The 23,463-nt window shown below is 35.4% G+C and overlaps 1 protein-coding gene across 3 annotated transcripts; it reads right to left on the reverse strand.

Annotated features, from left to right (window-relative positions):
* Positions 1 to 864: 864 nt before the first annotated feature.
* Sply (Sphingosine-1-phosphate lyase) lies at positions 865 to 22,815 on the reverse strand. 3 transcript variants are annotated; one of them, XM_068774905.1, is made up of 11 exons: positions 22,561 to 22,815; positions 19,936 to 20,073; positions 15,874 to 16,089; positions 15,013 to 15,221; positions 8,632 to 8,865; positions 7,759 to 7,968; positions 6,623 to 6,743; positions 5,604 to 5,721; positions 3,896 to 4,042; positions 3,224 to 3,344; positions 865 to 2,633 (listed from the first exon to the last, which is right to left on the reverse strand). In XM_068774905.1, exons 2-11 carry the CDS (start codon positions 20,069 to 20,071, stop codon positions 2,523 to 2,525), a joined length of 1,623 nt encoding a protein of 540 aa, XP_068631006.1. In that variant the 5' UTR covers positions 20,072 to 20,073; positions 22,561 to 22,815; the 3' UTR covers positions 865 to 2,522. The 3 variants fall into 3 exon arrangements, with proteins under 3 accessions (XP_068631006.1, XP_068631008.1, XP_068631007.1); XM_068774907.1 differs by having other exon boundaries at positions 22,751 to 22,780; XM_068774906.1 differs by lacking the exon at positions 22,561 to 22,815 and adding an exon at positions 21,848 to 21,888.
* Between the last annotated feature and the right edge of the window lie 648 nt (positions 22,816 to 23,463).

The raw sequence follows: 23,463 nt of genomic DNA on the forward strand, positions 1-23,463 counted from the left end.
ACATTTGAATAAATAAAAACAAATAATTGTAACCATAACCTAAAAAAGCAATTACAAAAACTTCAAAAATTAAAATTTTACCCATCATCACAGATAGACGTCTTAAAAAGTACTGTGATTTTATTTATTCATTTAACATGACTTCATTTAACTTTTTTTTTTTTAATTTTGATAATATGGCAAAAAACATTTTTTCGGAGCAATAAATTAACAACAGAACTGCTGTAAGGTTTATTTTAAAATATATGACTTCGCCATTTTAAATAGAAAAAAATTTTCATTACACAGATAACGTATATCTCGAGCGATAATTAAAAATAACAAAATGCCATTAGCCATTAGTCTAGAATATATTCGAAAAAATATTTTGTCAGAAACACTATAAGCACTTTTATATTTGAAAATATGGTATTTAAATAGTTTTTAAAATCTGTACGACCCATAGACTACATAACCAACTACACCCAACTCTTTCTTTACACGACTTTAAAATAATGCGGTTTATCTAGGAAAATAAATAAATTTTACACGGATTTTTTGTTCCCGCACAACTCACATTTTTTAAATCTAAAATTTAGCGTGCATTGAAATTTTTAGATAATTTTATTTTTCGTGTAATTTGATATCAAGAATATGTAAGCAACTTGAGAAACCAAAAGCCGCTAATAACCGAGTTTATAACAAGAAAAAAAACCTATAGACGCCATTAGTAACTATAGAAATATGAATATAATGTCAGATAGGGTTAATTAATTCTTTTTTGCAAGATTTTTAGGAAAAAATAATTATAGTTTTATTTATGTTACACGATTTTTTTAAAGTATGTAATGTGTAGTGTATATGTGTAAACAAAGAGTTGGGTGTAATATATATCACTATCGAAAGCTTATGTCTATTTTATATTTAATTAAAATCATATAAATAAAAACATATACCCAAAAATAATAGCTTAATAAATAAATTCCGAAAAATAAAAAAAGTTTACCAAAAAAAATTACTCATCACCACAATAAAATGCCTTCACATTTTTTATTATATAAAATCGTCAATAAATAATTTTAATTTACTAATCTGGCACTATCTTGACTAAGATAAACAGATATGAAATAATCGGATGCATATCTTACCTAAAGTTATGTGTTGGATTAACATGGAATGCACTTTTGCCAAATAGTTCAGAAGGGTTTTTAACTTGCACAAGAGTAGAGACTCCATCAATAATTACTTTATTAAATATATTAATAAGTCGGCTTGTATATTCTAGGAATATTGATCTAAGTTAGAACCCTGAAATACATATTTTTAATCAATAATACCAGTAATGTTTTTATAGCGAAGCGATCTCCATAATTTTTTAGCCCTAATACCAGACATCTTTTTATATAACACTTGTTATACAGGTCGCTAAAAATTATTTAAAGTTACATAGACAAATAACTTGTACCCAAAGATAATGTTCAAGTTTTAACGAGGTAAAAAACAGTTACATTATTTTAGTAAGATTTTTGATAACAATATCATCATAATTTGATTTTTTGATGTATAAATAAGATGAGACGAAGAACGACAATTGAACCGATGGGAAAAAGACTGATAAAATAGCCGGTCAATTATAGAAGAGAATAGCGAGAAATAGAGATGAATGGAAGATTTTAGAGGATGGCATTATCAACGGACAAGCTGTTGAAGGTATCCTATAGTTCATGGGTGGACAACCCGCGGCTCATTAAAAGATTATTTGTAGCTCGCGATAAATATAACCGAAAAAACTTTTCATTTTTATGTACTTATTTAAAAAAAAATTCGTTTCGTAAGATTCAAGTATCATCATCATATATTTTGTACTTACTGAAATACATATACATATACTTTACTGAAAATAACAATACCTTTTTAAAACGTTATTTTTTGCGGCTCTTGAAAAATTTCAAATTTCGAAAATTGGCTCGTGCTATCGACTCTTGGCCACCCCTGCTATAGTCTATTGTAAAACAGTGTCGGTATTGAATAGTGTAACATTACGTAAAACATTGTACAGCAGTCAACAGCCTTGCGTATTATTGTTAAAAAGATTAAAAAATCCACTATTTAATTTTATATATTTATTTAAAATTAAAGTTTGGCTGTCTTACTATGAAAAATACTTTTGACACGCATTTTTCGAATAATTGTGCTATTACAAATATACTTACATGTGCAAGAAAGAGACAAAATACACATACTTGTAAATAGGTAACTTCTAAAATTGTTTCTTTTTTATAAATAAATAAGCTGTCTTCTTAGCTATTCTTTAGGAAAAAGTACATCCGATTATCATATCTATAAATATTATATAAATCGATAGATACGTACTTTGTTTTGTTAACCCAAAAATTAAACCCCTTCACAACGGAATAATAATGCTAGTGAACCATTATTTGTGGTCAGTGTGTCCAGTGTTGGGACAAAAGATAAAATCCTAATAAAAAAATATTTTATATACCCCTAAGAATTGCACATTAACGGAATGCGAGAAGTATCGCCTATTGGTCTTCGGGTTTCGGCAAATAATACATCGAGTCGATAAAGTGCTTCGTAATGTCGGACACCAGACTTCTGTCGGATATTTCCTGCGCGACGCCGTATATCGCCATCTGTGAATTTCACCACATTTTTAAAACAAATAAAAAGGCTGTTTGTCTATTTTTTTACATATCGTGATAAGCCGACAACTTTTTTTAGGTACTCTATTTACAACAATTTATACCTTTACTATGTTTTATTGTAATTTATACCGTTACTGTTCATTTTCAAAAATAGATAAATATACTAATTTAATACGTATCTATATATTATCTGTACGTATAGTTAGATATTTAATTACAAATTAAAAATTAGTTTCCTTTCTTACTCTATCTATCTATTTCTATATCCATCTCTTTCTAATTAATTAATAATTACGTTCCAGTGCCACAGCAAAGCTGAAGCTAGTGAATAAAAGATTAGATATCTATTGTAAATTAAAGTATTAGTAAATATATATATAATAAGAAGTAGAACGGTAGAAACTATAATTATTATACTAATTGGTAGCAAAACATATCCTACTTACCTACCTATCTACCCTTTTGTCAAAAAATATTAATTAAAAAGAAACTTACCCGCGAACATAATTCACGGTATTCAATATCAATTTTATCTTGCCACAGCAAAAGCAAATTTAATACAACAGAATAAAACTCACTTTCCCTTGCACAGGCTCGCCGGCCTGACTGTTACAGATAGTGGCGACCTCCTTCACGTCAGCGACGAAACGCTCCGCCACGCCCGGCTGCGTGTGCGCATGGGTCACGCAAATGTGAATTCTATGGGCATAGAAATAAAAACCAATATTCAATAAAGTAATACCTTGATACGTAACATCAAAAAAAAATCATGATAAAAAGGTATTTATAAATTTACTATTAAATGACATATACAGTCAATAGACGCTGTGTATTGTAACTCATTTTAGTTTTCAAACATTTCATGAGACATTCTTGATAAAGCTTCGTGAAAGGTTTCCGCGTCCCACGACAGACATTCGAGGTAATTTAATCCTACAGGGTGGGTTAGTTACAATAACAATAATAAAGTATACTAGCTATGCCTGCGACTTCGTCTGCGTGGAATTACAAAAGTATTATTTAGTTCATTTCGGTTTTTTTACATATATTTTTAAAAGTAAAAATAGCCTAAATTATTCTTTATTACGTCAGCTCGGTATGAGTTCCTTCAAAAATGCTGCAGCTATTTCAGAGATTAGCCAGAACAAATATACAGACAGACATTTGTGTGTATATATAGGTAAAAAGCTGTTATTATAATATTGCAAACAGACATTCCAACTTTATTAATTTGTATAAATCTAACGCACCCAGACGGAAATTGTAAGGCGTTGAGTGCCCAGCCCTTTTTGTGCAGTAGTTCTCCCATTCTGAAGATGTCGAACTTCTTCGAGCCAAACGCCACCACTGTGGTCGCAGGTTTACCGAAGATGAACAGGCAGTCGATCTTTCGTAATCTGTAAAATAAATTTTAATTACATAAATTATTAAATTGCTCATTATTATATTTTTTGAAATTTTTCAAGTTTCTGCAGAATTTTTGTTTTTTTTTTCCTTAAAAACCTGCAAAGTATTGACAAACTTATATCAAAAGAATATACAGCCTGTAGAGATGTTGTCAATTTGTTATTTCGTATCTAAGAGAAACAGGCTTTAATTTATATGTATACATGGTGAATGCATACAGATATAAAAGCTTTAAGAGGTGTTTTTTCGTTCGATCTATATTAATACATGTTTCATCTTATTAGCAGAGAAATCCTAAGACACTCTCTGTTACTAATGGTCGCTAACTATTGAAATAACTCATTTCAGTAGTGTGCTCCGCGTAGGTAGAATGAATTAGTCGAAGAATTAGAATTTGACGTTTTTTGTGTCAATCCACATGTATTAAGGCGCAAATACATGAACAATTTCTTTGGTTCTCGAATTTAAAATAGTTGTTACTTTTTAAAATATTTATACATTATATGCATGTGTGCATGCACATGCATGTATGTATACATACATGAATATATTTATATGTATCTTGTAAGACTTTGTTCCATATTCTGTATATGTTATAGAATTTAATGAGTTACTTTTTTTCTATGTTGGATTGTGATCCTTTCGCACGTCTTCACAATGTATGTAATTATGCTAAAGGCGAAACCTTGTAATGACCGTTTTGGTGTATAAGTCGCCTGTTAAAATGTACCTAGTTTTTAAGTTTCCTAAACGAGTAAAAATAAAAAAAGTATAGCTTATTTATTGTCAATGAACGTATCCTATTCAAAATATCATTGGTGACAGAAATAATACATAACTTAATTATAATATGAGCCTGGCAAACGATATACTGAAAGGGCATACGCAGGCTGAAACCTATGTGTCTCGAAAGACTCATACAAATGACCAGATCCCTCCCTCTAGCGCAGGCCCAAGTAGATTTAAATATGGACCAGAGTACCGTGTCCAAGCACACGTGATTAATGCGTTCTCTGTTAACGCGGTCAGTGATGACCGTCTGTGAGGTTTCCCTTTAGGTCTATTAAAAATCATAAACCCGTTTAAACCTTACTAAATTGTTTTTTTTTTTTTTGCTTTATGCAATATATATTTATCTCTTACTAAAATTCTACTTGGTTATAACAAAAGTCAATTTGGACCATTATTTATGGATGGTTTTTGTAATGAATGACTTTCGAGCGAGGTTTTTGTGAGCTAACACCAAGTGTCACCCTACAGTTCACTAACTGTAGTTTGATACTTGGTGTTATATACCGCAGAGGCACTTTCCCTATAATATTTCACTAAATATACGCAATATATATAGCCGGAGGCGCAATAACTGTAATAAAAATATTAACACAAAAATCTAAGAAAATCATCTGAGCACGTCTTAGGTCTTACACATTTGAAACCTTCTTTGATTTAAGCTAAACGTTGCCTAGCATGTTTTTATATATGTTCTTACTTGAATAATAACTTACCAATTACCATCTAGGAGTAACTAATAAAAATTAAAAAGCCACTCACTCGGTCTCTATGTATCTGGCTGTGGTCACGACCTCATCCGCCATCTGGACGTATCGGGCGCGACCAACGTACATCATGGTCGCCCAGCAGGCCGCGATCAGACCGCCGGCCCTGCTACCTGGGAACATATATCACGTCCCTATTATAATTAAAGCTCACAATCGCTCAACAAGCAAAATTGAAGATTACACTTGAAATTTCTCATCGAGATGGAATCAGGAATGAGATCTATAGATGAACGAAAGAATTGAAGTAGCAGTGACACGCGAAAAACAGATGGCTGCAGACCTCAGAGTTCTGGTGTGGAGACCACGACTTGACAAGCGCAGCGTAAGACTTTCAACTACAAGCTGGACAGGATTCAGGCGGCATCCAACCGGTTCTAGGATATCTCTGGAGGAAGCCTTTACCCTGCTGATGTCTTCTACTACCATCATTTCAGGTGTAAGGCTGCTGTATTACGGCTGCCGTGCGGAATGCGGGTATTGGGATTGTGGGGGTTGCCACCTTTCACAGCAGAAATATGGTCCTTAAATAGATTCCGCCTGGGGCTAATAAAGGCCTGTACTCGTGAATACTATGCCTTTGTTCCAACGTCTTTTGGGTGAAGACTTCGGGAGATTTCATTCACTAAGTTCGTTACATAGTCTGAGTTCCAGCGTACCATTTGGGAGAAGAGAAGATTATTCCCCCCCAATACGTTGGGTACGAAAGATTTTCGAATGGCGAGCGTCAACCAGTAAATGAGGCCTTAGTAACCAACCCACTAGGTAGACCGAAAACATAGTCCAGGTGGAAGGAAGTAGCTGGATGCGGCTTTAATAGAAGATGATGATAGGGCTGCGTGAGCGGCTGTTACTGGCAGATCTATGAATGGGTGAAATCGTTTCCGGAGCCCCACCTCAGTCATGATGGTGGAACAGTCGGTGCATGTCTGACATAACGCAGTTTTGACCCCACCAAAAGGCATTCCAAGTAAAACATAAAAGTAATAACATTAAAATGTAATGAAAGGTTACCATTGACGGTAGGCGAGCCATAAACGCCACCTGGCCACTCGGTGGTGACGGTATACTGGCAGTGTCGATACTCAGGCTTGCGGTACAGTACCACAGACGTACCCTTTGGCGCGTACCCATACTGTAGGCAAATATCAAAACTCAAATTCGGAAAACACACACTTATTTTATAAAATTTTATTTAGTCCCCAAATTTTCATTTGCTATTTAAAAAAGTGACTTAAACATGATAAATACAAGAAGTAAAAATAAACATATAACATAAAATTTTCGTTTAAACGCATATATAATGAAGTTACACAACAAATCTCGGACCTTCCTTCTTTAGTTTTAAATGTTAAATTAAAATAACATTATCAAATAAATCTTATTATAGCATTCGAGAATTTATTTGATCATATGTGAAACTAGTTTTATTGACTCATTTACATGCTCGATATTATAATGAACACGTGAAATTTTTAAAATATATTATTTAAAAAGAGCAACTGTTGACTTTCTGACCGGCTCTTAGCAGATCAGTATTCCGAGCTGGTGGTAGCTTACTACTTCTTCTCAGCCGATGGACATCCACTACAAGACATGGAACCCCACCAAAGATCGCCACCATGACCAGTCTTGTGCTGCTCACACCCTGCGACTTCCTCGACTGTGCAATGTGCCCTGCTCACAGCTACTTCAGGCGAATTCTTCGAGCTATGTCAGTCATCTTGGTTCTTTTGCGGATCTATTATATATATGCTTCCTAATTGAGTTTAACTACCCAATACTCTTTGCACTTATATCTAATATATAAAATTCTCGTGTCACGGTGTTCGAACTTGAAATCCTCCGAAACGGCTTGACCGATTTTTACCAAATTTTACATGTGTATTCAGTACGTCTGAGAATCGGCTACTATCTATTTTCCATACCCCTATGTGATAAGGGTGGTCCACCCCTAAATTTTATTTTTAATTTTTTAGACAATTTTTTTGGTTTTTATTTTATTATGATACAGCATACAAAAATACATACAAACCTAAATTTTCACTCCTCTACGATCAACCCTTATCTTACATTTGTTAATTAAAAACTTTAATTTTTTTTGCAAAACAACGTTTGCGGGATCAGCTAGTTATATTATATATATGTACCTTATGTGTGTCTGCAGAGATGCTGGCAACACCGGGCAGCTGGAAATCGAAAGGAGGTATCTCCTTCCCTGCTGCCGGCATAAACGCGGCTATAAAGCCGCCTAGACACGCGTCCACGTGCAGCGGCACGCCGTACTCGACCGCAATGTCTGACAGCGACTTAATATCGTCCATCGTGCCGTACGGGTAATTAGGAGCGGAGCCTACGATCTGAAATTAAAATTATTTTTTTACTACACATATATCTTGCTAGAGATGATACAAAATAAAACTAAAAAATTTGTCGATTACACAAGTCAATGCTTCTGGAGTCTAATGGCCAACATAGAACGACATTATAGAGTGTTCGTTTACAGTTTTAATATATAAAATATATAAAATTTTAAAGATATAAAAAACTTTAAAGCTGTGTAAATTTATTATTCTAAAATATATATCATTAATTTATTTATTTTTTATTTCAAACGCAACAGTCTAAAAACTAGCAATACAAAGTCTGCAGCGAGTCAGATAGTAAACAATAATTAAAGTGGTTTTTTTTTACAAAATGTACATACATGTAGCAAATGAGCTATATTTTCACCTTGCTTTTACGCCTATAACCTTTCAGCGCTTATGGGAAAAAACAAGGTGTCAGCATGTATATAAGCATAAGCACGCAGTCTGGCTAATAGTTAACTGTCTTTTAGTTTATTGTTCTAATACAGTTTAAAATCGTTAACTCTGGATGTACTACAGACCACAGGATCATAAATAATAATATTTTATTTATCATTTAAAAAAATCCTTCCCGACACTGACTGGCGCCATGTTGCGGCAAACAAAAGGTTAATAAGTTGACCTTTTAAAGTAATTACTTAATTAAATACTGACCAGACATGTCCTGCGTCCTATGGCGTTTCTCACTGCCTCCACGTCGACGGTATAGGTGTCCTTGGACACAGGGATGGTCACCACCCCCAGGTTAAGATACTGCGCCGCCTTGTCAAACGCCGAGTGCACCGTCGAAGGCACTATAATCTGCGGGTTGCTCACGCCCTTGCTGTATGCAAGGTCGCGGAAGGCTTTGCACGCCATGATGATCGATTCTGTACCTCCTGTCGTGACCTGCAAATATCTCGTTATAAATAACCCTGTAAAAATAGTATAATATAAGATGATAATTACAAAGAAAATTCGTGTTAAATATTTGAACAATAAATAATGTTGCAAAATAAAATAGTAAGGAAACCTAGAATGTAGTGGTTGAGGATGGATGTATGGCTAATGGAATTAAAGAGAAAGACTGGGAAAATTGTAGAATGAAAGAAACAGTACGAAAGATAAGATGATACATGAAAGAGAAGAATGATAATAATAAAAAATATGAATAAATTACTAGAATTAAAAAGTCCCTGTCCCACACGAGATAGGGGAACGAGAGGTCCCCAACAGCGGGGACCATAAAAAAACCCTGTAAAAAAATATTCGTCCAACAATACAACGAAACCTGTTTCTATGAGTTCTCTATTTTGTGATTTTTTGTGCGGTATATTAAAAACAAATTAAATTATAATTGACGAAGTTATCAATAAAAATGTACTATACAAAGGATATATATTTTATATCTGGCCACCGAGAAGAACTGATCACAGAAATGTTTACTGGAAAAATTAAAAAAAAAATCAATCATCAGTACTTTGAACTGACGAAAGAATTTGAACCAGGTGACGACAAAAAATTCGCGTATTATTAAACTATGCGTATATATTGGTAATAAGTTTTAACAATTCCTTGTTATTTCGAAGTTTTGTGGTTTTTTTCCTTCTCTTTTATACATTATTAATCGCATAAAAATACTTGTATTTACTAACAAAAACTAGTTTTTACTTAAAGTTTTTTTTGCGATTTTTACAGCATAAAAACAGGTTTTAGTTTATTTCTAAATCAAATTGATCGAATCGCCGGCGACACAGAGATGTCGCTTGAATCGCGGGAGCGTTCGGATCGCTTAAGACATTGTTACTTCGACAGTCGAATATAATCAATTACCTTTCTGAATATGCAAATGCCCCTTTAATTTAAAATCCACCAACGGACAAACCGGCACAATGTTATGATAATAAAAATTATTTTCTCTTCTCATATAAGACAGAGAATCTGTGGACATAGTATTACAAATTATTTACACTAAAAACCTTGACATTTAAACACAATCTCAGCGTATGTAAATTGATTTTTTTTTGTTTTCTGTTTCTTAATTTCAATGCATTGTTCATTTATTACATCAGGTGTATAATACGAAAATCATTAAAATTACCAACACATGTAAAGTATATGAAACAAATGTACTGAAAAAGCAAAGTTGTTAGGCAAAATTTATTTTTAAATGATTATGTATTTAGACATAATACTTAAACATACAAGACATAAGACTAATTCATAAACAAATCGTCGTTTCAAAGATATCTATGGGGATATACCGTAATTGCCAACATAGACAGGCGTGTTGGCGATTCTAACTGTGGTACTATGGAACGAAGAAGACGCTGCTGCCCATCCTTTGGAAACTTGTTTGTGAGCAGTGACAATCCTATATAATTAATGAACAATGTATGAATTATAATTCCCCGAGAATCGAACCCGCGACCTACGATTACAAATCTAAGTCCTCTACCGCTGAGCTACCCCTGCTCAATATAACAATTAGTCTGCTTGTCACGTAAAATTCAAAAATCAGTAAAGGAGTTGAATTTATTCACTGTGCCGTCCGGCGATACCACAGTGGTGTCGTGCGCAAAAGGTCGACCAACGGCCGGCGACACCACAGTAATATCGTGCGCAAAATATTATAAATAGTATCGTTGAGTTCTATTGCTCTTTAGTTCTGTTTGTGTTTTGTTTAAGTAACAATAAGTTACACACGTCAAAAAGTTTTTGGTTTTTATAAGTGCTTGTGCCCTTTCAACATGGAAGACGAAATAGACGACACGATTAATTATGATGAATGCGCGGACGTCTCGTCTGATGTTCCGGACGATTTGGACGATGTGGACGATATGGCCGATTCGGAAGAAGACATTGGAGATGAAAACAGTGAAAGTGGAGCAGAATCATCGGAAGATTGTGAAATATGTACAAGTTGGATTCGACGTTGCATCTTGGGACTGTTTTGCTTCATACCGTGCGAAAGTAAAGTACTGAATACCAAAGAGAATGAAAATTAACAAATATATAAAACGAACAAATTTTTTATTTATTTACGTATGTATATCTTTGAAAATTCATGAAAGTAAGGGAACAGGGTTGAGAACGCATGAGAACTAGCGATGAGTTGATTCGCGATGAGTTGAAACGGCCGGCGACAAGCCAAGTAATCTGAATTAGCGCTGCCGGCGCCAAGCGAATAAATTTTTACAAAACGTGCGGACGGCAGTGTCAAAATGTAATTTATTGTTCTAAATCAATTTCATGCCCAACAAAGTAATTCCCGTCTGATAAAACACTTTTGTCAACTCTTTTTTCAGTTCTCGAAACAGTTGGAATTGTCTTTTTTAAGTATAGCCTTCAAGACCTTGGATTCGGTTTTACATCCTTAATCGTGTCAAAAAGGCTTTACCGCATTGGCCTTTTGAGTTTGCTGAATAGCCAGAAGTCGCACGGAGCCAAATCGAAATCAATGTTTGCGGAACGATATTGACACTCACTCTTTGACACACACTTGAAAATAAATAAAAAATACTATTGTATAATGAGAGAGGAATGGAAGGTCACAGAGCGAAAGAGAATGAAAGAAGAAATGTGGAATGAACACCGAATGAAAGAACATAGGATGCATAAATGAAGAGAGCGAAAATAAAAAAAGATTGTGAAAAATTAAATTAATGAAAACAAAAGTCCCTGCCCCACACCAGATAGGGGTAAGAGAGGCTCCCAATAGCGGGGGCCAAAAAAAAAATATTGAAATTTTATTTCCAAAAAAAATTAATATTTTTTGCAATAATCAACTTGACGCGTTTGGGACACAAAACATCTTTCAAAATAGTTCAATCTGATCCAAATGATATTTTAACTTTTGACAAGTAGACGCTTGGCAATTGTTATATAGACAGGTTTTTAATGTTGCTTTTTTCCGAAGTTGGTAGAACAATCTAGGGACAAAAATTACCTGTCTTCTTAATTCCCAGGAGTTTAAAATGACAATTTCAACTTACTTTTGCGTGACAGAATTGAATCAATGTTTAATCGTTGTAAATTGGTTTTGTAGGGTAGTCACATGTTTTTATAAACACCTGATCGATGGCTATAGGTGTAAAATTATAGTGTACGTGTATCAAATTATGTAAATTAATAGCTTTTAAAGAGCAAAAAGCTTTTACGTCTATTTCCAATTCATATAACGGCAAAAAAATTAATCGACTACTTTTGTATATCGGGATACTAATTCAATAAGTAGTTTTTTACGAACAGTCCGATTGAAAATACGTATAATAGCTTTAAAATAGGTTAATAAACCTCATTTGTCACTAAATATTTAATCTGTGTAAAGTGATTACAAAATTGTTACATTTTTTTTCTATCGGAATGCGACTGGCCAATAACTTCTATCAATACATAGTCTGTAAGAACAGATAATAAATAATAATTAATCTTTATATGTTGTATTTAAAGCCTATACACCTTTAAATAATCAACCTGTATTATTTACTAGTAATGACAAATTAATAATTTAATTTTCTCTCTCTCTCCTTCTCTCACTCTCTCTAAACAGGATATGCAGTTATAACAATTCTTTTCGTTTAATTTGTTCCCGCAATTAGCATTGAACAAAAGGGGTCACCTTGACGCAGTAATTAAGTGTAAATGTACTAACTAATGATACTAAAACATGTTTCTATTATCAAAATAGACCGTATGTAGTTAAGATAAAGTTCATTTTGAACTGTCATTGATCACGTGCTATCGAAACATGGTGCTATAAACACGCGAAACAAAATTACGCGAAAGAGTGCGTAGAAATATAATGAGTCATCAACTTCTCTATGGTGTTTTGACCATCTGTCAAACAAATAAATCAGTGTTGGGTGTTATGAACGTATTTTAAAAGAACGAAAACAAAACGTTACCCAAAAGACAATAGATGTATTTTTCCATAAAAAACAAAGAGTATGTATTGCATAAAGTGTTCCTAGAATTAAAGTGATTGATGATTTGTATTTTTTTGTAATACTTCCACTTCTACTTCTATAATACTTCCATTTTTAATATACCAGTAACTTCTTTAAATATGCAACACTAAGGAGAAAATTCGAATATCAGCCTACCGTCATGCAATGTGCACACTTCGCGGCGCGTTGTTTGGTTCAGTAGCGTCACTTTGGCGAAACGTACTGCGGTAAGGAAAGGGTTAATAATTTCCCGCCTTTTCTTTTAGGTTAAGAAAAGAGTCCGTAACCAACAAACAAAAACAAAATAACTGTAGGAGATAGGTCGTTGAGTAAAAGTTCGTCGAACGAGAAACACTGTATTCAATATTGCTAGTCGATTTTTGCTAAACGATTTGGTTCTTCATTCTCTTTTGACTTGTTCCTACTTTTTTTTGTTCTTTGCTTCTCTTCCTTTTTATTTAGTTTCTGTACAGTCTTTTTCGAAGACGTTAGTGCTGTTAGGCCTAAGGCTTTTACAGCTTCTGGTATATGAGTTCACGGAGCGAAAAGGTCCATGAAATATACTACAAACTAATGAATTCGTGTTTCAGAACCTATTTTTGACACTATGATGGAGAATGAGACAGCTAAGACAAGGCTTACCTGATCGTCTCAGTGTTGATGTTGGTGTAGTGAGTGTGGAGTGTGAATTAGAGGGAAGCGTGGACCACTCGGCAATCTAAGGAAGGATACTGATCCTACCTCGGATCGCCCGCGCTGTTCGCGGTGGCAGCGTTGGGAGGCCCACGTTGTTTACGTAACGGACGGTGGATAGTCTTGTTTTTTTTTTGGTCCCCGCTATTGCGGACCTCTCCGTCTACCCCTATTTAATTGGGAACAGGGTGTATATCTTCATAATTTTTTCACTTGAATTTTTATTTCCGTTCTCGTCTTCCATAGTACACAATATCCTCCTATTATTCTAAGATTCCATCTTCCTTTCTCAATCATTCCATTCCTTTCGTACATGCTCAAACACTTCAGTTATCTATTTCTATTACAATATCACAGTTTTAATTGGTTTATTTATTTTCTCGTGTACATCAATTTTATCACGATTTTTTTTAATGTCAATGAATCTATTTTAATAACTTTACAATGTTTTATCCAGCTATGTTTTGTTCCTGTCTATTGCGTATTGTGCGACTTTCATTAAGAATTTGAGGACCCACTCTCTCTCATCCTTTTCCATTATAATGGATGCAAGTGTTGCCTCCTCTATCTTTTTGCCTAGGCGGCATTCGGTCTCATATCGGAGCCCTCCAAATGCGGGACTTTTTGCTACCAGGTGGATCGCGGTCTGGTCTACGCCCGGTTTACAGAAGCACGAGAAGTCCTCCTTGAGTTTAACCCTATGAAGGAACTCAGAGAACTCCCCGTGCCCCGTGAAGATCTGGACCAAGACCGCGTCCACCTTCATTCCTCCTTCCTGGTGTCCGTGAAGAATTTTCGCGTTGGGATAGTCTTGTTTGATTTTTAAGCATCGCACACGTTCTTTTGTCTGGTGAGCAGTCGTCAGTATAGAGGTTGATATAAAGGTTGAGTTTGCTCTTGCAGAGTTGCAAGTGTGTGAAAGGTGATGTATGGTGGTGAGGAATGGATTGTGGGAACCCTGCGCTATCGCAGGGTTCTCGCCAATCCATACATCTGCAAGGTCTGCAAGGATCTGCAAGGACGTCTTCAGGACGCCTTACGATGTTTCTAAAGGGGCTGCCGAGGCAGAAGCGAGTAGTTAATTATTGTTTACCTCTGCAGACTTTGTACTGTCAAAAGTCATTGTCCTGTCACATTCCAATAGTTTCATAATGATCACTTTACACAGGATGATAGGAAATAATTGTAAAAAAAAGTAATGTGTTTGCCGACAGATGAGCTATTCATTCACCTTTAATTCTTTTACACCAATAACCAATCATCTCATTTAAATATACAAGATGATTGGTTACAGATGTAAAAGCACATTCTTATGATTTAATTGGTTAATAGCAATATTTAATTAGTATCCTAATAAAAAAGGTCCAGCAATAATGAACAGATTCATCATCAGCCCTGGAATATGAATACACACCGTCCCGCAGCATTCTTCATCGCCATGGAACAGGTTGATGGCCATGCGGACCACCTCGGCCTCCATCTTATTGACGCCGGGGAACACGTCCGCGTGGAGTGGGTTCGTGTACGCCGTCAGCGAGTATGCGTCGCAAGCGACCTTGGCTATCTCGTCGCTGAGGTGATATACCGCGCCCGAAACACTGCCCTTCTTCCAATCATATATACCTGCACAAACATTATCACAGCTTACGATCCAAGACAACATTGAATAGGAGACTTACATATGTATGAAAAGGGCCAATATTTAGCCACTTCCGCACATGCAGTGGTAGTCATGCAACAAAGTGCACAGCCCGCCAGCCCGCTTATAAATGCGCATGCGGCAAACACAGAGTCTAAGCACTAATCGGTGTAACATAACTCCTGAAGATGCCCCGTGGAGGGGTGAAACACATGTTGACCACGCATCTACTGGCTCGTGGTCGACATTCGAGAGCCCCGAAGGTCACTTTAGCTAAACAATTCTGGACAAATCTTTTACTGAACTACATTTCAATCATGAATTTTTATTCGAGTTTGCTCAACAATTTTCATATTTATGCGAGGTTTCCTCGCGACAGTTCTCTTTAGCTTTGTTAAGGCAATATAGTTAATATATAACTTAAAGAAATTGTCTGTCTGTCCGAGGTCAATTTCTCGAAAACATAGTTTTAAGAATTTAACTTCGTAGGCACAATCGAAAACCCAGCTCGAGCTATGGAGTGACTAAACGCATGAGCCCCCACAAGTGGACTTCGGCTCAGGCTAATATACATTTAGCATTCCGATTCAAGGGAGCCCGAGATTTAATCAATTGCTGTTAAAAGAAAGTACATACCTAGGGTAAGATGATCCTTTATCTCCTCTGAGACTTGTTCCGCCGGCAGGCCATTCTCAGGCAGTTCGTGCCTGACTGTCACGCCGGCCAGACGTTTGGTCACATCTCTCCTAAAGTCCCGCTTGATTTCCGACATCTTCTCTTCAATCTTGCGCTTCACCATTGGCACTTGTCGCAACCATCGGTAGAACTCTTTTCTAAATCTTGTTGTCACACCTAAATTTTAGAAACGTTCCATTACTATAACTCATTTTTTTATATACGCTAAAACAATTATTTTATGGGGATCGTCCAATCAAACGTACGTCAAATATTAAACCCTAGTGCTGTCTCGCTCGCACAGTACCTACCACACGCAGACCTGTGCGGGTTCACTTACCCACTAGTTGTACTACGCAAAATGTATACATATAGCGGTAAAATAAAGGAGCCGAATGAAAGAAGAGAAAAAAAGAACAAAGAAGTAAAGGTATAAGCCAGAAGAGAATCAAGAATCAAATCGATTAGCAATATTGAATACAGTGTTTCTTATACATTCAACGAACTTTTACTTAATAACCTATCTCCTAAAATTTAAAACAAGTATAAATAGAAATTGTTTAACGAATAAAAGTTCGAATTTAAATATGAAATAATAACCTATTTTTATTTGTTATTAATAATTCAAATTAATTTATCATGGTACATATATTTCATATTTTTGAATATTTTTGAAAACGTTATATTTACGTGACGTCAGTTTTACCAACAACGCAAACAAAGCCTTGGTAATTACAGCACACTTCGAGTAAATTAAGTCTCAAAGTAAGAAACCAATTATATTTGACTAACAGCGTAAAAGAAATATCCGAACGGTTCAAGCAACAACTGTCTGTGTGTGTATTTACAATCCCAACGTGACTAAACTATATTCGTCTAAATAACTCTTATACATGTTAACTTCATAATAATTAATTTTTAACAGTCAAGCGATTTAACATCGAAGTCACATGGCCATATGAAAAACCTTCAATTAAATTAGCATGTCAGTGTATTCAAAATAAATCAATATAGTTTTTTGGGTCATACACAGAAAATCATTTTTAACTAATAAAAAATGTTGGTCTATTAATAGATACATTATTTCAATTCTTAATTACTTCAAAATATTTTAACCTATTTCACATACACAGGTCTCTTCATCTATACGGTTTATGTGTAACTAATTTTACATCTCCTATTGTTTAGTAGTATTAAGGTAAGGATGCGTTTACACGCAGCAAAATATCAGTCTACATATGTTGTTTGCAAAGTGCGGACGCTTTGTTTTGCTTCTTTATTAGTTGTTCCAGTTTACAGCCAGCCGTTGTGGCCGAAAGGTTCTCCGGTGGTAGATAACTGATAGATATAGCGAGGATGGCTGAATAAGGGCAACGCAAGACTCTTCATCATGACGATCTTTGGAGTAGGTAGGGGGCGGAGCTATTCCTTGCAATGGGCGTCTAATGGCTGCCATGGTTATGACTCCACAACTTTTTCATGAGTGTAAAACGACCTACTGACAATCAAGTCATACTAATTTTACGAATATTGCCTCTGGCTGGCCATGTGTACATTACTATTCGTTTACATTTATCACTGTACACACATACACAAGGTTTTCATATACATGGTGGTTAGATAGAGAATATGATCCGCGCGGCAACACATTTGTGAGGAGCGTTTCACTTTACAAGCGTATATTAATTGTAATTAAACAGCGTATGTTTAGCGTATTTCAATTTGTTTAGTTTCATTTTCATAAATGAAAAAGTTCAAAATTCAACACAAATTAATTGGTATATTTTATGTTTTACACAATATTTTAGAAGTATTACATCAAAAGTTATTTTAGATATCACAACAAACACACCCGGATACAATGCATGATGTTGACTTAATGCAATTTTAATAAGCTGCAATTGCAGAGAGAGGTTAAAATTTCATGGTTGACGTCTAACACGTTCCGTGCCACAGAAAATTTTGAAGAATTTCCATTCAGGCCGCGTGGGACATGTTCGACCCACATTTTACACTTTAAAAATTAAAAAAAGGCGTTTAAGACGTATGCTTTACAATTTTTCAATACTGCAAAGCTAAAATTAGCGGAGAAAAGTTATAAATTTTAATATGCATTACGTACGCGCATACCTGATGTGAAATTATCTGTATTCGACCCTAAACTTCGTTTTTTAAGAATCCTTTGTTTTTCAATGAGAACCGCAAATGGCCTGAACGGAGAGTGCGGGGGGCATATGGCATGGAATGTGCTAAAGTCGACGCTCGGCCGTGCGCGTTTATAATAAGTTCGTCGACTCAAGCTGAGGCTCGGATGTGCGTATCCATATCACAGCCGTCGACTTAAATCGACGCTCGTATCTGCGCATTCATGTCACCTCCGTTGACTTAACCCGACGCTCGGATGTGCGCATCCATATTATGACCGTCGATTAACCCGACGCTCGGATGTGCGCATCCATATCATGTCCGTCGACTTAAGCCGACGCTCGGATGTGCGCATCCATATAACGACCGTCGACTTAAGCGGACGCTCGGATGTGCGCATCCATATAACGACCGTCGACTTAAGCGGACGCTCGGATGTGCGCATCCATATAACGACCGTCGACTTAAGCGGACGCGCGGATGTGCGCATCCATATAACGACCGTCGACTTAAGCGGACGCTCGGATGTGCGCATCCATATTACGACCATCGACTTAAGCGGACGCTCGGATGTGCGCATCCATATAACGACCGTCGACTTAAGCGGACGCGCGGATGTGCGCATCCATATAACGACCGTCGACTTAAGCGGACGCGCGGATGTGCGCATCCATATAACGACCGTCGACTTAAGCGGACGCTCAGATGTGCGCATCCATATTACGACCATCGACTTAAGCGGACGCTCGGATGTGCGCATCCATATAACGACCGTCGACTTAGCGGACGCTCGGATGTGCGCATCCATATAACGACCGTCGACTTAAGCGGACGCTCGGATGTGCGCATCCATATTACGACCGTCGACTTAAGCGGACGCTCGGATGTGCGCATCCATATTACGACCATCGACTTAAGCGGACGCTCGGATGTGCGCATCCATATTACGACCATCGACTTAAGCGGACGCTCGGATGTGCGCATCCATATTACGACCATCGACTTAAGCGGACGCTCGGATGTGCGCATCCATATAACGACCGTCGACTTAAGCGGACGCGCGGATGTGCGCATCCATATTACGACCATCGACTTAAGCGGACGCTCGGATGTGCGCATCCATATAACGACCGTCGACTTAAGCGGACGCTCGGATGTGCGCATCCATATAACGACCGTCGACTTAAGTGGACGCTCGGATGTGCGCATCCATATTACGACCATCGACTTAAGCGGACGCTCGGATGTGCGCATCCATATTACGACCATCGACTTAAGCGGACGCTCGGATGTGCGCATCCATATAACGACCGTCGACTTAAGTGGACGCTCGGATGTGCGCATCCATATTACGACCATCGACTTAAGCGGACGCTCGGATGTGCGCATCCATATAACGACCGTCGACTTAAGCGGACGCGCGGATGTGCGCATCCATATAACGACCGTTGACTTAAGCGGACGCTCGGATGTGCGCATCCATATAACGACCGTCGACTTAAGCGGACGCTCGGATGTGCGCATCCATATAACGACCGTTGACTTAAGCGGACGCTCGGATGTGCGCATCCATATTACGACCGTCGACTTAAGCGGAAGCTCGGATGTGCGCATCCATATTACGACCGTCGGCTTAAACCGACGCTCGGATGTGCGCATCCCATATTACGACCGTCGACTTGAGCCGACGCTCAGATGTGCGCGTGCATTTTACGACCGTCGACTTAAGCCGCCGCTCGGATCTCGGATAATTTTTATGTCATCAAATCGTTCCAAGTCACTAGCTCCTATATTTTGGATTGAAGAAGCAACACGCTCGGGCAAAACTAAAATTGCCGAAATAAAAAATATATATTTAGTTTGAAAGATATAACTTACTTTCTTGTGCGTTGTAAAGACTGTGAGCCCATACTATAGCAAGGACAGAAGAAGCAGTCATAGTAACAATCTGCCATGGTTCCTTCCCGTCGAAGAACCGGTTTATGGCTTTTAACGGCTGCGGACGGTCACTCATTTCTACAAAAGAAAAAAAAAGTAATTAGAAATCATTTTATATATTAGTTTATTTATCCTATTTTGAAAGGTCACACAAATATAACTTAAATATGATTCAAAAGTTGCTATATAGTTGTTAGGAATTAGACAATACTTAAATTATCAATAAAGAAGACCTACTGTCTTACAATAGCAAGGTTAGATAAGATTAAATACATAAAACGTTATTTTTGACAGAAAGATTTTTTATTTTCTTGTAGTTCTTTGTCCAATATGGTAGGTATTGACATGTCTTTGACCAAAAACATCGCAGTAAGTTGTTGGACAGAGGGGAAGACTATGCCATGCTGACATCTATTGGCCAATACAATGATGACTTTTACTAGTCAAGTACTAGATGATTATCCAGTTATCTTTTCTATTGTTATTTTTAACCTGTATTTATATTTATTCTTTTACTCAATAACCTTTTGATTTACAAAATGCTGATAAAACCAATATTGACTTATGGAGTTGAGCTATAAGACTCAGATTGTGACTCTAAAAATAATATAAAAAATTACAGGTACCAAAACTTCATTCTCAAGCATATGTCCAATGCTTCATGTGCAATAGGAAATTAAAGGTAACATGAAATATACAACAAGACTAGAACTAGTGGACTGATTACATCTTAATTATAAAAATAAATTACTTTTTTTACCATGATGATGGAATAAGCAGTATGAACAAGTCATTATTTAAAAAGTAAAATGAAAATTATTATTGCTTTAAAAAATTATTAATCAGGTATTAGTATTGTAATTTAAACAGCAAAGTTCACTATGGACATATGCATGCATAGACACCCTTGAATGGTACCATTTATCTCAAGCAACCACTTTCATTGGATAATAACAAAACAGAAATGAGAAATAAACATGGGTTTTACTATGGGCAGCCTCATGCCTTGATAAGCTAATGTATTTTTCAAAACATTTTAATTTATGCAAGCTGCAATTAAATATGTATTAAAGATATTTTTTAAAGAAATAAATCTATGGCCACTATCTCGCCCACTCAATACTCAATTTTTCTAAACACACACTACTTGAAGAAACACAAAGCATATATGAAATATAGAGTTGTTGAATTTTAATGTCAAATTATGTAACATATGCTATGTGTAACATAATACAAGTAAACATTGATTATCCTAGTTTCATTACACTGAAGCAGGAGACAATATCTTAGTAACTAATCCTTTAAAATACAGATAAAATTTTGATAATGCAATGGTATATCTTAAAAGAATAATTTTGTTGGACCACACATTCAGTATAACAATTATATCAAATTTTTATTGGGTAGCCACTTCTTGCCCTATCACCCAAATTTGGCTTCATATTGATTTATAGGACATCCTGTATATCAAAAAAATTGTATAGTGATTACTTTCATCACTGTTTCCATTTAAATATGTCCCAAGTGCTTTAATGAAAGTTTAATGGATTTTTACTGTTGATGTTAATAAATTTATGCAATATAGGCTTCATCAGGCTTTCAGTTGAGTGTCTATGACATATTCCTATAAAAAATTATATCTCTTCAGTAACATGAATGTCTATGAATCACTTGAATTAATGTTAAGTTACACATTCCTTTATAAATATTTTCTAGAGCTCAATCACAAGTTATAAACAATAACAAAGAACTTTATATATATTCATGCATCTAGAAATACATATAATAAAATTAAAGACAAATAAATAAAGGGAAACTTTTTAAAAACAAAAAAAAACATCCTGAGATATACCATACTATTCACCAGTAGAAAATGTAACAAGTATTCACAACTCAGTACTACTTTTATTTGTTGCAAAATATAAATTGATCTAAATTCTATATCCTACATACTATTATATACTAATATACACTATAATCACATAAAAAGTACATTAAAACAAATTGTAACTTATTTGTATTTGACATTGCAAACAAACATTACTCATTGAACTTTGTACTCTCATGATACATATAATAAAATATCCATGCAAATGGTATATGTATTTCCCTAACTTGTAATGGTTTATAAAGCTCTACACTACATAAGATTATGGAAGGGTTGATACCTCACACCTGCCCTTACCCCTACACCATTATATTAATCTATTTTATTTTAGTAAATATTGCAAAATAATGGCTAGAAGCAATTAACAAATTGTTTAAGACCTTCCATGAAAAGCACGGAGCTACTATATATTCCTCATCACAGTAATAATTCTATCATAAGTGTATATATTATATCTTCAAACTACAATAAAAATAATTTACGTAATATTTTTAATAATAATTAAAATGTAATTACGTACTTTTTAATAAATGTTAATTAAAACTTAAAACGCCGTAAATGAAAGAACAGAAACTTTCATAACATTAAATTTAAATTAAAACTAACTAGAGTGTAAAATCTTAACATTAGAGTAATATAGCTAATTGCTTTAACACGAAAACAATAAATGCACTCACCTAAATCTATTTAAATATACGAATAATAAGAAATTTCAAATATTTAACTAGTTTAATACACCGTCGTTATCATGATAAGCTGATAACACAAGTTTAGACACTCTCGGTATGTCGCAAGATCTACGATTAGTATGAAGTAATTAAACAATGGTTAACACAATAATATTAATCACTTTTCAAAAATGTTTACCGATAACTATACAAAGAAAAAATAACTCCTGGAGTAAGAACTGACAGAACAATGACTTTGACAGCTAATACATCTCCATTTGCCGGATAATGTTAGTATAGCGCCTTTCAACCACACTTTTGTAAACAAGTGATAAGGGCAGATGATTGCAGTGGTCATTAACTAAAATATAGTTATATTAAGATACGTTTACATGGCTAGATTTTAAAATTTGTGAATAGATTCATTTAGAAAACTAGTATTTACAAGGTGATGGACCATGAAAAAGTATTCTGCGTTGTTATAAATCAGAGCACGATTAAATATACGAGTAAGCGCGATATTCGTTGCAAACTGACCGCTTGCGACCAGTCTTAATGTAAATGTAAGAAAAAGGCTAATGTCCAGTAGTGGTTGAAACGATGTTGAATATTGCAAATTACTATAAACTAACGGTGCAATAGTAAGAAGCCCGTAAGGCTCTTATATGACTATATAGAAGATTTCCTACATATTCTTATAAGAATATGTAGAAGATAATGCATAACATTTAAATTACTCACTATACTAAAACTTAATGATTTAATTTTTTAGAATGCACATTTGTGTCGTTTAATGACTATCTTGATAAATAGCGTAATATTAATAGTTAATGTCATATTTCTCGTAATAGAGATTTTCATAAAAAGTAAATGAGCAGCTGAAAATATTTATATTTAGAGATGTATATATGT

This window comes from Battus philenor, unplaced genomic scaffold, assembly GCF_028537555.1.
Source record: "Battus philenor isolate CCGP_79_NKW_IND1 unplaced genomic scaffold, ilBatPhil1.0.hap1 SCAF_8, whole genome shotgun sequence".
In the NCBI taxonomy this organism is placed as follows: Eukaryota; Metazoa; Arthropoda; class Insecta; order Lepidoptera; family Papilionidae; genus Battus; species Battus philenor.

Coding starts and splice junctions, on each gene's coding strand:
- Sply (XM_068774905.1), bottom strand. CDS start 20,071: ATGAGTGACCGTCCGCAGCCGTTAAAAGCCATAAACCGGTTCTTCGAC. Junction 16,090..19,935: donor TCTTTACAACGCACAAGAAA/GTAAGTTATATC, acceptor TCTAAAATTTAG/GTGTGACAACAAGATTTAGA. Junction 8,866..15,012: donor ATGAAGAATGCTGCGGGACG/GTGTGTATTCAT, acceptor AGATATTTGCAG/GTCACGACAGGAGGTACAGA.